The 11,463-nt window shown below is 48.6% G+C and overlaps 2 protein-coding genes across 2 annotated transcripts; one reads left to right on the top strand and one right to left on the bottom strand.

The window, feature by feature from the left end:
• The first annotated feature begins 1,786 nt into the window (after positions 1-1,786).
• On the top strand, positions 1,787-2,591 carry LOC149357135 (uncharacterized). Its single transcript, XM_089584438.1, has 2 exons — positions 1,787-2,210; positions 2,303-2,591. The coding sequence occupies exons 1-2, from the start codon at positions 1,924-1,926 to the stop codon at positions 2,574-2,576; spliced, it is 561 nt and encodes a 186-aa protein (XP_089440564.1). The 5' UTR covers positions 1,787-1,923; the 3' UTR covers positions 2,577-2,591.
• A 5,004-nt stretch (positions 2,592-7,595) lies between these two features.
• Positions 7,596-9,335, bottom strand: LOC149357134 (uncharacterized). The gene is made up of 3 exons (XM_089577881.1): positions 8,862-9,335; positions 8,600-8,807; positions 7,596-8,494 (listed from the first exon to the last, which is right to left on the bottom strand). Exons 1-3 carry the CDS (start codon positions 9,333-9,335, stop codon positions 8,100-8,102), a joined length of 1,077 nt encoding a protein of 358 aa, XP_089434007.1. The 3' UTR covers positions 7,596-8,099.
• Positions 9,336-11,463: the final 2,128 nt, after the last annotated feature.

The following is an 11,463-nucleotide window of genomic DNA, read 5'->3' as shown; positions in this document are numbered from 1 at the left end:
GCACTTCGATGAAGAGAAAACACAAAAGGAGCCCGTGTGCTGTGCGATGTAAATGCACGTTAAAGATACTCGGGTGGTCGAAATTAATCCGGAGCCCTCCACTACGACCCCTCCTTCTCTCTTTCTTCTTTCACTCCCGCCCTCCTCCCTTCCCTCATGGTGCGGTTGGGGCTTCCACCGAGATATGTGAAACAGATACGGCATCACTTCCTTTCCTCAAAACTACGTATTTAGAGGTATATATAGAAGGCACAGTGACCAAATCACAATTTTCTATTTCACCAGAAACAACTGCAGGTAGTCAGCCTCCTTAGGCATTTCTTGCCAGAACAAGAAATAAAAATGTGAAATGCCAACGATTCACACCACATTTTCACCATCGCGGCAGGGTTGGACAAAGTGGTTGTTGCTCGCGATGTGAATAGACCAGAGCTGCGTGACACCTATACCAAGCGCCTGCTAGACGATAAGGCGGCAACAAAGCATGCGCGAAACGAAAGAAAAAAGTACCGCGGGATTTAAGCAATATATATTTCACGTTTCTATTTAAGTCGTAAGAGGATTCTCTGCTGTGGGCTAGTTGGTTGATGCTTAAAAAACACCGCCCGTCCTGTGTTTTTCGTGTTCCTTCTGTCCTCGTTCCGTAGCGCTGTGGTGAATCTGTTTCTTTTTAAGGCCGCCAGATATTCAATCCCTATCAATGCGACTGCCATGACCGATCAACTAAACAAAATTCTCGAGTGAAAAGAGTTAACCACATATCTCGTGGCGTCAAAAAAAGTCATTCGCTCTGAAACAAACCCGTAATGGCAAAATAGCACTCCTGACCACTTATGCGCACTTTATAACGGCTTTTAGCGCTTTTAATCTTGGTAATTGCAAGAGTACATGTCCTTTTTCGAACATTCATTCGTGTGAGTGTCATAAAATGACCAACATATTCAAAAATCTAACGGAAATAGTCACCCTTCGAAGCACTACGTCCGCTCACGCTGCGAATACCGATCACCATATCGCTGCTTCAGAAAAAACCCGTATGATGCCGCCACCATCGCTGGAATGATCGGCCCGTGTTTCTTACAGAACCAGGTGTCTCTGCAGGATGTGGACGGTGCGGCTAAACGGTGTTCCAGAGCATGTCACCCGCACGGCAGTAGGCGTCAACGGCAAGATCTACTCGTTCGACAGTTGCCAGATGGCATGGAACTTGGTCCACGTGTTCATCTTCGATCCCGCATCGCACCGGTGGGATGTGGTGCAGAGGCTACTTTCCGACGCCGGGCCGATTACCATTTCCCTCCCCATAGCTGTAGCGTACGGCCACTGCGCGTATCTGTGGGGCGGCCCGCGCAGCTTTCCATTTCCAAGTGTTCTTTATCGCTTCGACCCAAACACGATGACATGCAGCCGTCTGGCGGTGTCCGGTGAGGTACCCTCATCCATGTACGGCAGCACAGCTTGGGTTCTGGGTCACCGCAAATATATCTTCAGTGACTGGGATCCTTCTGCATATATGCGGGTTGTCGTGGCCGTACTTCTAGCCACGTGGGCCCGACCAGCAGCAACCGTGGACAATCGATGAGGCCGACAACTTTGCGACGGCGGTGGTTAAGTGGGGTGCTTGGAATGCCGCCCTCCGAGCCTAAATGGATTGGTGTAGCGGAGTGCAGGTGACCGCGGCCGCAGCGGTGAAGTCAGGAGCCAATAGACAGTTTTAGCAGAGCGTATTTGCGCCTCCGCTCCGGTAAGCCGGCTAGCGGGAGCGCTACTGCGCATGCGCCGAACCGTCAGACGGGAGCGCGTGAGCGGACCGGCACTTCCGTTCCGCTCGCGCGCAGTCCCAGCGGAGCGCGGAACGGCGCGACGAGCGAGGCTCACGCAAGGCATTCTGGTCTCGCGCGCGCGGAGTCGGCAGCGTTCAACATGGCAGCCGCCTGTTCTGCAGCTGACAGCGAATGTGCCTCGGCCTCCGCGAAAAGCATTGGCGTATGCAACCGCAAACCTAGAAAAAGGTTTCGCATAGACGAGGACCTATGCCTTTTGCGCGAGGTAGCCGCAGCAAATCCTTTTAGCAACCCCCGCGTTTGGGACGAAGTGCGCCGAAACGTGGCCGATGCAGCGGGGCGCGATCTCACCCTCCGCGCAGTGCGCGACAGGCTGGACCTGTTGCTCGGGTATTTTCGCCAGCAGGACAAAGCGAACCTACGCAAGTAAGTGCTTATGTACCTATTTTGTTTTGCGCTGTGTCTGTGACATATACGTTGCATGCCTTATCACACAATCGAACCTGCGCTCTCCTCAGATCCGGAACAGAGGAACAATATAGCGAGCTGGATCAGCTTCTGCAAGAAGTATCTGATATGGCTCACGAATTCGGGTATACGCCGAGGACAGTGCCGAGGAAAGGGAACGCGACGGCACCGTGCAAAAGGACGCTGGCGGCGCCGTTTTCGGCTGCTGCTCAAGTGCGTGCCGCGCAGAACATGAGGGACGTTGCTGTGCTGCCGATGGACACGGGCGGAGACCAGGCCGACGATGGAGACATGAGCGGCAAGTTTTCTAATCATGCTTTCTAATAATCCAGTACAGATCCCTTCAAGTCGCGAAGGCAGAGTGTATGTTGAACTCAGCAATTGCCCTGTGTCGAACAGCACGGGGTTGACGTTTCTAAAACTAGGTATAAAAATACTTCTGCCACGGGTACTGAGAGCAAAAAACATTCACAAACAAGCCGCCCAGTGTTTACCGCGGGGTGTGTAAATGCATAGACTTCCATGGCTCTCTGTTGTTATACAATAGCGCCGCACGATAAGTCTGTGGGTTTGTAAACACTGCTAATCTTGCTCTATTTTCTGGCATTTGCAGTAATATGTCATTCTTCCACACCATACATTGATGTCCAAGTAGTGCAGTTAACACGGCCTGTCAGCCCCACAGAGCACAGCAAGATGCAGTAGAAAAGAAAACTGATGTTAAAGAAAACTGATGTTTTGTATTGTGTCAGTCCACTGTTGTTTTTCTTTTTCCACACTGATGTGGTCATGCCAGCAACAAAATGCACACTAGGAGGATTGGCATCATTTACTTGTATTCAGAAGTGGTGTGGGAAAAAGTTAATCATAGCAGTGGCATTTCTCTACTGCTGCTTCCTTTGCAGACTGTGGCGGGTCAGCAGCCTCCCGGATACTGATGTCGCTATGCCACCCTGAGGAGGAGGAGGCCCCGCTGTCCCCACAGAGCCCACGCTCCTCTGTCCGCACAGAACAAGTCATCCATGACTCGGCGAGTGATGATGCTGCTGCAATGGCGCACCAGCCAGAAGCACAGCCTCGGCAAAGGCGAAAGAGGCAGCGAGCTCAAAACATGCCCAAAGGTGAAACTAACACAGTACTGCACGCAACCTAAAGCATTTATTGGGTGGTGCTTTTGCATGGAACACTGAGTAGAGCTTGAGCACATTATTGCATTCAGTTACTTTGTTGTGCATCACAGCAGACGGGCTTGCAGGCAGATTGCGGACGTTGTTCCTGCGTGCATGCTGAAAATTTTTTAGGCTTGGGCAAGTTGGTGTTAAATTTGTTTTAAGTAGGCAGAGTCTGAGTAACAGGGCACAGAGGGCTATGTTGACAGAAACATGGCGATAGTTAGCTCAAGTCAGGAATATTTGTCATTCATTCAAGGATGTCAGACTGAGTTCTGGTCGTGACCAGTGCATTTTGGAGGTAAAAATAAATGTGGCGGTGGATGTTAAAGTACCCTGAGTGGCCTAAATAACCTAGAGCCCTCCACTCGAGTCTCTAATAGGATGCATGCAGCTTCTCGTCAACCACCAAATATAACGTCCACTTGTACTGACGAGGGTTGACACTCAAAAGGGCTCACTCTCTAATGTTCCTCACATGTGCAATTAAAGTGGTATGCGTGCACTCATGAGGTAGCTGCCCACCGGTGAACATGGCACCGTTCCCTGCTGAAATGTGAATTACACAAACACAATAAAACAAAGAGGAAAATTATGACAACGGCAAAGCAACATGAACTCGTATGTAGTTATTGAATGCGTAGGTATTTTGAGGTGTAGATAAAAGCATGCAGTTAGTAAAGGTCACTGCTTTGTTCATCATACCTTTTTTCTGGTTGGTGCATTTTTAACTGCGTATCCATAATTTACTCATGCTTCTGTAAAATTTACTTTGAAGCACTGCAGTGTTTGCACTATCGTTTAATGGAGTGCTTGGGTCTCTATGCTGCCATGACGGGGTGGTTTGTGTGTTTTGAGAGTGGCAAGTGCACTCTTATGGGGAATTGTAACTTCGGACTGTAGGGCACTTTCTAAAGGTATATTGAAGTGAGGGAGAAGGAGCTGATGGATCATGTGTGCACCAATTTTCTTTTTAAATTGGAAGCTTTTGCAGAAAGTGCTCAACTGACATCATAGCAGTGTTATCCATTATGTAAAACTCTCTACACCTTTTACATGACCAGCAGGTTTGTAATTGGAATACAGGGTCTTTTTTCAGGTACGACATCCACACCTTGACAGGCGAATGCCAAACTTGAAATTGGTTTATTTTTATCTCGCAGCATACACTGTACAAGAGGAGATTAAAAAAAAAGCTGTCATTTGCACCTTGGACCCTTTGCACCCACTGGGAACATGGCATACACAAGGTTACAATAACATGAAACAAGTTCTGTACACTGTTGAACATGTAATGGTACACAGATGCACTCCAGTTAACAGCACCAACTTCACGATACAAATACAGCTTCACAACTTGCAACATGAGGCTTCGTATCTCTGACCTTACTGTAGCAAACAATTTCACACAACTGGACCTGACAACCTGGTCCACAAGCCATTTGCACAACATTGCAATAGTTATCACATGCCATCACTCAGCTCCACATATATTTTCACTTTGTTTCATGTGTGCTTGCTTCCAAACGGGAATAAAACCTTTGGGAATGCAGGGGACAGCCTATGTCAGCTGTGTCCAGATCAAAGGGGGTAGCTTTTGAGCTGTGCAAGGCTCCTGCTATTGCCAGGCAGGGTTAGCACGCTTCTCACCCTTGCTCCTAACGCTCTAGTTCTTCTGAAATGTTTCTTCACTGCTCAAAAGGCACCACTGAAAATGTATACTGCTCTAGGGTGAACTCTGTCGGCCGGATTGACAAATGCTGCATGCTTACTTCTTTACACAGAATCAAGCCATTTTTACCCTGTTCGTATGCAGCAGTTTGAAGCGTAACAAATGTAGTGTGCTCTGAATGCAACATCTGCTCTATGAGTATATTTAAAACATAACTGACTGGTGCAATAGTTTAGTACCATTTTCACTCCAAGGGACACTAAAAATGTTTCTTTGTTTTTCTCATAGGGATACAAGGACTGCAGAGCATGGGCCTAGAGCTCCTGGCCCGAAGGGAAGAATACGAATTTCTTCTAAAAAAGGAAAACCTTGCCCTAGCAAATCGCCAGCTGCGACTAGACGAAAAAAAACTAGCACTCGAAGAAAGAAAAGTACGCATCGAGGAGGAGAAGCATCTACTACAAATTAATTCTTACAAAGATCAGCATGATCAGCTGTTGGAGCGGATGCAGCGCATTGAGAGTTTATTGCAAGAGCGGAGTAGAACAGGCAGGGACAACGAAGGATGAAATATTGTAGTTGGTGCATAATGTATTGTGCTGCCAGAAATAATGGCTGTGTTGTCATGCGTACCTAAAATCTGGGGCTTTGGTATCCAGAAGGGTAAAGAATGCATTTTACCTTCATCATCATCATCAGCCTGACTACACCTACTGCAGGGCAAAGGCCTCTCCCATGTCTCTCCAATTAACCCTGTCCTTTGCTAGTTGCCGCCACTGTATCCCCGCAAACTTCTTAATCTCACCCGCCCACCTAACTTTCTGCCGTCCCCTGCTACGTTTGCTTTCTCTTGGAATCCACTCCGTTACCCTTAAGGACCAGCGGTTATCTTGCCTTCGCATTACATGCCCTGCCCAAGCCCACTTCTTCCTCTTGATTTCAACTAGGATGTCATTAACCCGCGTTTGTTCCCTCACCCACTCCGCCCTCTTCCGATCTCTTAACGTTACACCTATCATTTTCCTTTGCATAGCTCGCTGCGTTGTTCTTAACTTAAGCTGAACCCTCTTTGTTAGCCTCCACGTTTCTGCCCCATAGGTGAGTACCGGTAGGATACAGGTGTTGTATACTTTTCTCTTCAGGGATATTGGTAAGCTACCATTCATGATCTGAGAGGACCTGCCATATGCGCTCCACCCCATTCTTATTCTAGTTATTTCCCTCTCATGATCCGGATCTGCGGTCACTACCTGCCCTAAGTGGACATATTCTCTTACTACTTCCAGCACCTCGCTACCAATTGCGAACTGCTGTTCCCTTGCTAGGCTGTTGAACATTACTTAGGTTTTCTGCATGTTAATTCTTAGCCCCACCGTTCTGCTCTGCCTGTCTAACTGATTGATCATGCTTTGCAGTTCTTGTCCTGAGTGGCTTAGCAAGGCAATGTCAGCAGCGAATCGCAAATTACTCAGGTATTCTCCATTAACTCCTATCCCCAACTGTTCCCATTCCAGCCCCCGGAATACCTCCTGTAAGCAGGCAGTGAACAGCATTGGCGAGATCGTGTCTCCCTGCCTGACACCTTTCCGTATTGGAATTTTATTGCCGACTTTATGGAGAACTATAGTAGCTGTGCAATCGTTATACATATCTTCCAATATTTTCACATAACACTCTTCCACACCCTGATTCCGCAATGCCTGCATGACAGCTGAGGTTTCCACTGAGTCAAATGCTTTCTCGTAATCGATGAAGGCTATGTATAGGGGTTGGTTATATTCTTCGCATTTCTCTATCACCTGATTGATAGTGTGAATGTGGTCTATTATCGAGTATCCTTTACGAAAGCCTGCTTGATCATTTGGTTGACTGAAGTACAAGGTTGTCCTGACTCTGTTAGCGATTGCCTTAGTAAATGCTTTGTAGGCAACGGACAATAAGCTGATCGGTCTGTAATTCTTCAAGTCCGTGACGTCTCCTTTCTTATAATTAAGATAATGTTAGCGTTCTTCCAAGCTTCTGGTACTCTCGAGGTCATAGGGCATTGCGTATACAGGGTGGCTAGTTTTTGTAGCACAATCTTGCCTCCGTCCTTCAACAAATCTGCTGTTACCTGATGCTCACCAGCTGCTTTCCCTCTTTGCATTGCTCGTAAGGCTTTCTTTACTTCCTCCTTCGTTACTGGCGGGATGTCCCATTGCTGTGCTCGACTGCCTTCCTCAGTAACTTGGTGATTAGATTCGCTACTGTATAGATTTGTGTAGAACTCTTCGGCTAATTCTACCCATGCCCAGTTTTCTCGTCACTGATTTCAGGCTACCTCCGTTCCTTAGAGCATGCTCGATTTTCTCCATGTTAAACTTTCTTATGTGGGCTACCTTGTGCTTATTTATTAACTTCGATAGCTCTGCTCGTTCTATCCTGTCTGTGGAGTTAGACGCCCTCATGCTTTGGCGTTTCTTAATCAGATCTTTAGTCTCCTGAGTCGTTCGGTTGCGCAAATACGTTTTTATTATGCGCAGAGCACTAAAGAGCGTTCCCCGGAAGCAACAGACGCTGGTATGCAAAACAGAAGCTGAACATACTTCACGACCTGAACCATCAACTCGCACATGTTTTGCGATTGCTTTTGTAGAATCTCTAAAATGCCCGGAGTTGTGGTAGAATAAGCGCCATTTAGAAGTGTTCGTCTGCAAAAGCTGATCGTAACCTCTAAAAATAGCCTTGCTGCTTTCGGTCACTGAACCTGGTGTCTGCAAGAGCTTCTTGAGGGTTTCTTGAACTCTGGCGTAATTCTCAACGAATCGTTCCATCGACTTGAATATAACGGTCCATCGCGTCGGGCCAGCTCCCTGCTTCTGCTGCTGCTGAAAATTCCAGTCACTCCTGAGGAAGGGACGGAGTTGGGGCCAGAATCTTGGATTGAAAATAAACGGTTTTCTACATGCATTGTTCTGAATGTTTGAGGTCTTCGTGCTATGACCTTATGTGCTCTCCATGCAGCCATTAATGACGCTGTTGAGTGAGATATGCTTCTAAGCTTGGTGGCTCGAGGCCAAAGTACTGGGATACTTGAGAGCCATAGACACATGTGTGGCAATTTGCAAGAAGTGCACTGACCCTGTACATGCGAGGCAAGTTCTGCCGCTGGAGCTTCTGATTTTTCCTGAAATCAAGAAATGCAAACAACCCTGCGATCTTCCCAAAGCCCCACTCAACAGCTTGCCTTACTTTGCTCATTTCCCTATTAAATGATTCCTGCCGTGCTGTTATCCTGCTTCCACCATAGGGCTTTAACAACAGTGGCCTCAATGGGTAAGCCGGGTCCCCATACAAGCAGTAGCTGTGCCCTTGGACAAGCTTTTCCAGTTTTTCGTATGTCTTGCTTTTCCGCAGGATACCTGAAAGACATGTAAATAAGTAAACGGGTTAACTCGCTGTTTCCTTCCTCTACAAAAGTTAGTTGTGCTCAAGCCACGCCAGAAAAAGCTGAACAAGGAACTCACCAGCGTCGTGCCGGCTACCGAAGAATGGCCCGCTGAGCTGGCATATGATGCCGTTCGGACACATGATCGACTGGTATTTCACAGCGTGTATACGTTTGTGCCCAGAGAAGAAAAGCTTTTGGCTAGTTGATGGCCTGCTGATAGCTCGGGCGGTTCCGTCTATGAACCCCCAACAGTTGTGGAGGGGAGCCCCTTTGAAATGCACAGCCTGCAAAGTAAATGTCTGTAATGGTGGTTTAAGAAATTCGAATGAATTCCTTACCTGGGAGAACGCTTCAATTGTAGGCAAATCAAGCCAGCTGTGATTGTTCACGTCTTTTAGGAGGTGAACGAAGTTGTCCTCTATGTGCGAGAGCACAGTGCTGGTCACCGACGAAATCACTGAATAGTGCCGGCCGAAAAGTTGCTCTAATTCGCAGAGCCTGTTCGGGTACGACAGGCGACGCAAAGTGATGCACAGGGCTTCATCTCCGGGGACGATCACTCTTTGCGGCGTCGCGATGACGTCAGGGACAAGCAGAGCACTTTTCAATCGTCTAATGTCAGCTTTTTCGAAGCGAAAGTACGATCGGAAAAGTCCATTTTCCATAGCGTCGATATTCAGATATCCGGACGCCGAAAGCGGATCTCGCCGAGTAACAGAAAACACTTCCATTACCAAAAGGTCTTCAATATCGTGCCAGGTGAGCTGACTCAACAAGAGTGGGTCTTGCAGCACACTCCCCATTTGTGTCATGACGCCGGCTCGTAAGCAATGCACTAGCTAGCAGCACAAGACAAACGCTGCACGTATCGCGCACAAGACAGAGGAACGAACACGAGGCTCGCCTCATCACGACTACTTTCTGACCTGGCGTTGGCTCGCAACTGTGCTCGATAACAGAAATAAAAAACGACTGCTCAAAAACAACATATGCATTTCACCTTACATCTTATCTACATCTTATAAAATGTTTACGTGCAAAAATGTCTTTATACTGCGACGGAAAATGAAGCTATTCATTTTTTCCTGTTGCCTAGTTTCACATTTCAACACCAGAGGCTCTTTGTGCAGTTCGCCTCGTTCCCGCTCAGCTAAAAAGAAATTTTATGGCCAACGCTCCGGTTAGGGTGAGCGGGAACCGTGAGCGGAGCGGAGGCGCAATTACGCTCTGCTAAAACTGTCTAATGTCAGCAGCAACCCCAGCGGAAGCGGAGTGCAGGTGACTGGCAGCAGCGACGAAGGCAGGAGACGCGCAGCGGCTATTGTCAGAGCAAACACAGCGAAGCGGAGGCGACGTGGCGGCGCCAGTCACGCTGGCTGTTAATTGAAGACTGCTGTGTTCCCGACTCGAGTTCTGGACAACAGGCGGGGAGGCAGGTTCATTCACCTGCTGGAAGACTGCGGGAGATTCCTTTCCAGCCGGGCTGGATGAGTCAGCATCTCCCCCTTCCCATCGACCCAGCTGCGAGAGAGTTGAAAAGCCCGCACCTGCCCGGCCGTGGGTGGTAACACCAGCCTCTACTTCGGTCCATCCGATTGGACAGTGCTCTTCGAACATTATTCCCCAGCCAGGGATCTGGGGAATCCGAACCATATTTAACTCGGCTGTGAGTGTGGCCGAGAGAAGCCTGCTAGCTCCAGTCGACTCCGGTCGACGAAGACGTTCCCTTCCGCTGAGAGTCATTCTTAGTCACCCTTTGTAAATAATGTAAATAAGTGTACAAAGTTCTTCGTTACCTTCCTCTAAACCCAGTCTCCCACCCTCCTCGTCCCAAAACCGGTCCCCGGCCATGCTACCCGGGTCGCAACAACTGGATGGCAGCGGTGGAATCGTCTGCGTGGTGTCCTGGCTCCGGTTTTGGTGAGTGTACTGCCTTCTCTCCTTGAGTATTGCCAGGCTTAGCATTTGTGCTGCTCTTCCTGGTAGTGAGAGTTGGTTGCAGTAGCCTGTTCGGATTTGAACCTTGCTTTGCACCAACATCCTTGAGAGACTTGCGATCACATTGTTACCGAGCATTTAAGGGCAGTCATGGACTGGCGAAAGCTGCGTAAGATGGACCTGATCTCCTGATCTGGGGAATTAGGGATTCATTGTGGGGAAAATATGAAGAAATTGCAGGTTGTCAGTGCGATAGAGGACCTCGGTTTTGAGGATGAGGAGATAGTGGAGCACTGGGAGGAATTGGAGGAACAAAAAAGAAAAGAGCGGCGAGCGGAACAAAAAAGAAGAGAGGAGCAGGAACGGCGTAGGCTCCGAGAGGAGCAAGAGAAAAGAGAACTGCTTCAGCAGCAGGAACGGCGAAGGCTCTGAGAGGAGCAAGAGATAGAATGGCAGGAGCAATGTCGTAAGAGACGCGCTGAGCTCGAGGAACTACGTGAACGACAGCAGCAGAAGCTGGTACGTATGACTCGGCTTCTCAGATGGCGAAGGGCCCGGGATCGGTTGAGGGCTTTTCGAAGAGGCGAGAGCTTCAGAACTTTCCTCGCGAGTTTTGAACAGATATGTACGGAAGAGGAGCTAGATCAGGGCGAATGGTCAATGATGTTGCTGGCTATTCTCCCTTGTGATGTCGCCGCTGTATTAGCGCGGCTGTCCGATGAGGATGCCCGCAACTACGACAAAGCGAAAAGTGCCCTCTTCCGATACTTCAAAATTCGTGTAGAGACCGAGTCAAAAGGCCGAAGTGATGGCAGCGGGCAGCGCTCCCATCAGTGCGTCAGCGACCAGCCAACGAGCCCCGCTTGGTCAGCTACGCACAAAATAGTTGCGCAAGACAGCAACGACAAGGCAGGTATAAGCGTAGAGAGAACTGCCAGTTCAGCAGAAACGGCGACAGGATCTGTCAATTTAAAGGCAGAGGAAAAGGATTGTAGCAATACC

Source organism: Amblyomma mixtum, chromosome 3 (genome assembly GCF_055824585.1).
Source record: "Amblyomma mixtum isolate Tamu chromosome 3, ASM5582458v1, whole genome shotgun sequence".
Classification (NCBI taxonomy): Eukaryota; Metazoa; Arthropoda; class Arachnida; order Ixodida; family Ixodidae; genus Amblyomma; species Amblyomma mixtum.
Note: the sequence above shows the minus strand (reverse complement) of the source record. Positions and strands in the feature narration are given on the sequence as shown.

Coding starts and splice junctions, on each gene's coding strand:
- LOC149357135 (XM_089584438.1), top strand. CDS start 1,924: ATGGCAGCCGCCTGTTCTGCAGCTGACAGCGAATGTGCCTCGGCCTCC. Junction 2,211..2,302: donor GACAAAGCGAACCTACGCAA/GTAAGTGCTTAT, acceptor CGCTCTCCTCAG/ATCCGGAACAGAGGAACAAT.
- LOC149357134 (XM_089577881.1), bottom strand. CDS start 9,335: ATGACACAAATGGGGAGTGTGCTGCAAGACCCACTCTTGTTGAGTCAG. Junction 8,808..8,861: donor CAATTGAAGCGTTCTCCCAG/GTAAGGAATTCA, acceptor TTTACTTTGCAG/GCTGTGCATTTCAAAGGGGC. Junction 8,495..8,599: donor CGGTAGCCGGCACGACGCTG/GTGAGTTCCTTG, acceptor CATGTCTTTCAG/GTATCCTGCGGAAAAGCAAG.